Raw genomic sequence first — 3,647 nt, 5'->3', positions numbered from 1 at the left:
GGCTAATAGATGGTCTAGATTGTATAGATTCAGTCGTTAAACCTGTAACTATCGTTCAGAGTTAAAGTTTTCGAGGTTGCATCACATTCCGACTGTCACTTTCATAATCTGGTAAACGATGCTCTGATTGGTCGGATGAAAGGTCGTTCTGACGTGACTCCTAATGTGATGTCCTCAGATCTTTGTTTAGTGGTAGCGAGAACTAAGATCTGATTTTAATGATATTGACAAGGGAGGCAACTCTGTGCGCTCCAGATATACCGCTGCAGTAATGACAGCAAGATATTTTAACAGAACTTTGGTTTTCAGGACTACTATTCACTTGTACGAATCTAATCAAATGCAAAACCTTTGGAATTATTTCAACAGTGTCAGGGCTTCAGAACATCCCAGGCTTTATTACAGTCCTGCTATGCATGTTGTTGCCGAGGGAACCAGACACATCAGTGTCAAAAGATACCACGGCAACACAAGAAGTAGTAATTTGTCCTAATATAAGGTTGTTTTACGCCATAACAGTGCCCAGACAATAGAAAAACAGAGGAACACAATACAGCAATCTTCCAATCAACACCTTGTAGTCAATCAATATAAAGCACTCCACTCTGTTAATGAAGAAAACGCTATCGCACACTTAATAGTGAGTGTAACAGCGATTGCATGCATCCGATCAATGAAGCCGTTGTGTGAATTATATATGTTACCTCTCGGCCTGTTATCAGTGTTTGCACGGCGGATACATAACATCAGAGCACGATTTCAAGGCTAAAATAAGTATTAAACTAACTCCAATCTCTACATTAATGTGGTTGTCATATTATCGCCCTGGTGTATTGTCGGTTGCTTGTCAACAGTTAGATCAGATATCAGATGTTTTTATATGTCAAGGACGAAATAATCCATATCTCAAATACTAGATGACTAAAGTTTGAATTAACTACTCTTATTTTTTATTTAATTCCCTGATACAGTATTGGCCAGGCATCCAAGTTATGTCCGAGCAGGGAATGACAAAGAAAGAGATGACACAGAGGCAGTATCTTCAAATAATTGGTAGGGTTTTATGGCACTGGTATGGTGAGGTGAGGTGAGGTGAAATTGGGTTTAACGTCGCGTCCAAGATTATTGCACTTATATAGCTATGTGCGCGCGCGCGTGCGTGCGTGCGTGCGTGCGTGCGTGCGTGCGTGTGTGTGTGTGTGTGTGTGTGTGTTGGCGTGTGTGTGGCTGCTTGTATTAGTCCGGACTAATGCCGATTTATAGTGCTAGCTCACTGAGATACCATGCCGCAGTTCAACATGAATACCCCACTCAGACACAGTATACTGACTCCAAGCCGACCAGTCCCTGTTTTAGTCTCTTAATGCCGAGCGCCAGACAGGGTAACAACAAGTACCATCTTTTAACGTTTTTTGACGAGTAGCGAAGCCTTGAGTGAAAATATCTCCTTATCCTCCCTCGCGAGAAGAGAGAAGCATGATATTTCATTAAACACACGGAATAACCTACCTTTTATATACCTTTTCTGTAGTTGTTTTCCGGAAATTATTTAATTACAAATGTAAAACCTTCAAACGTAAATTTTCCCCACCTAACACGCAGGGACGGTTCACCAGCCCTTCTATTTGCGAAGTAGTGTCATGTTTGCGAAATCTACGAGACCTTTGTTGGAAGCCAAAGAATACACGCTGTACAAATAACAATAACAGTGCTCTGCCTCGAAAATATCACATTTCTCAACTACGGAAAATTCAGTTTTTCACACTGAAGTATATAAAAATATGTTTACTGCGTGTCATCGATATCCTACTGTGTGGATCGTTCCACAGCAGCAATCACTGGTTTGTCTGGTTCAGATTCGCTTATTTACAAGAGGCCGCCATAAACCTGAGTGCAACAAACAAACAAACATACGAACAAACATACAATGCATATGTAATTAACTCAAGAACAGTGTGATTAGTACTGACATACAAACTGTGAAACACAAGTGCCACGTTCATGAGTTATGTCTGGCTAACCCTGAAAGGCTCCACGATACTATGCATTAGTGTCATTTCCGTCGCATCTTTATCAAGGGATTGTGCAACGTTTACTTAACGTAAAGTATCTTATCACAGTCTTTAAGGCAGATCCACCACTCCTTAACCATACAGAACAATTGAGGACACATTGTTCCTAAAAAATACAACAGCTGTTCTGCATCATTTGTATGTCTTGTTGGTGTGGGGTCGCTCGTCACGCGGAAGGCCCGAGTTAGTCCCCTGACGTGATATTTCTGAAATGTTTCTGAAGCGGCGTACAACCATACGCACTAGATTGAGGGGTTGAGACAAGATGACACCAATACCCGTTCCTTGCGTTTCACGGTGCTGAGCCGGATGAGCTGGGGAGATGAGTAACTTGACTTTCTCCGTATTTAAATACCGGCATCCTTCTACACAAGAACACTCTCTTGTACGTCGCCGAGAACCGTCTGCTCATTGCCATATACACAATGAAGTTGACAGATGAGTTGCAGGACTCAATAAGCAAAATAAAACCTCCGATCAGATTAAAGGTGTTTGCATATCGTCCTCTGAAGTCGAATTCAGGGATGATGAACCTTACGGTAATTGTTATTGTCCCTGGGATTACACAGATGAGGTAGATGGCGTTGACGAGGAGCAGCATGCTGGTGGTGCGATCGTCGTCCTTGACCTTGTCTACAGTGGAAGAGATCCTACGTCTCCAGGACGCGCTGCGCTTCAACTTGGACACCACAAGCGCAGTGAACAGGCACACCAGAAACAATGGAATGTACCGGAACACAAAGTTCAGAAACTGATCAAGATAGAAACTGAAAAAATCCAAATTGTCCAGATTGAACTTGGTTGGTTTCAGAAACGGCATTGTTCTGTTTTGTTGGCTGTTGTACACCCAGACTGTTTCATAGAGATTTAGAGCCGGGGCCATGGCTATGGTTGCAGAAATATAAAGGATGGTTACTGCGACTATCATACGCCGTGGCGTGAGCAGATAATGAGCTTTCAGGGGTAAATACACTGCTATGAATCGTTCGATGGCTATCAGCATGATCAAGAGCGTCGTTATCCGCCCAAAAAGGATATTGAGAACCAGAACGTGGGATTTCATGATTGTACTGAGATCATCAGCAGCAAAAGCATCGACTTTGGACACAAGACAGTTTAATTTCCTCATCAGTGCCGTTACAAGAAACAAAGTATCTGAAACTGCCATTCCAAACAGGATGACATTGACTCTCTCCTTGGAGCCTTGCACGCACAGGACTACAAAGCTCATGATGTTCCCGACAATCCCAAACAAACAAACAGTAGGCAGGAAGCCACAGTTCACCACCTCAAGAACAAGGTCCTTGGTCCCTGCACTGATTAGCGGTTGGCCAAGAAGACCTTCAGAGGGCGATGTGTATCCATGCGTTGTGTTGGTCAGATCCATCGCTGTGGTGACATCTGATGTAAACTGACCGTTGTCACTGGCGTTGATGACCATGCTGGAGCTGCTGCCGGTGACAGCAAACGTTGTTTCCATTTCTGAGAAGAGGAAAAGCAGATTCATAAATCGAAAGGTTTGCTCAAGTGGTCAGAACACATACTCACTTCAGTCACAAAACAATGTACCCAATT

At 43.0% G+C, this 3,647-nt stretch overlaps 1 protein-coding gene across 1 annotated transcript; it reads right to left on the bottom strand.

The window, feature by feature from the left end:
• Window positions 1-2,364: 2,364 nt before the first annotated feature.
• Window positions 2,365-3,303, bottom strand: LOC139465372 (mu-type opioid receptor-like). The gene has a single exon (XM_071247080.1). It carries the CDS (start codon window positions 3,301-3,303, stop codon window positions 2,365-2,367), a length of 939 nt encoding a protein of 312 aa, XP_071103181.1.
• Window positions 3,304-3,647: the final 344 nt, after the last annotated feature.

The sequence above is a fragment of the Haliotis cracherodii genome, unplaced genomic scaffold, assembly GCF_022045235.1.
Source record: "Haliotis cracherodii isolate W230 unplaced genomic scaffold, xgHalCrac1.p SCAF_18, whole genome shotgun sequence".
NCBI lineage: Eukaryota > Metazoa > Mollusca > Gastropoda > Lepetellida > Haliotidae > Haliotis > Haliotis cracherodii.
The sequence above is the reverse complement of the archived record's forward strand: the minus strand, read 5'-3'. Positions and strand labels throughout refer to the sequence as shown.

Coding starts and splice junctions, on each gene's coding strand:
- LOC139465372 (XM_071247080.1), bottom strand. CDS start 3,303: ATGAGCTTTGTAGTCCTGTGCGTGCAAGGCTCCAAGGAGAGAGTCAAT.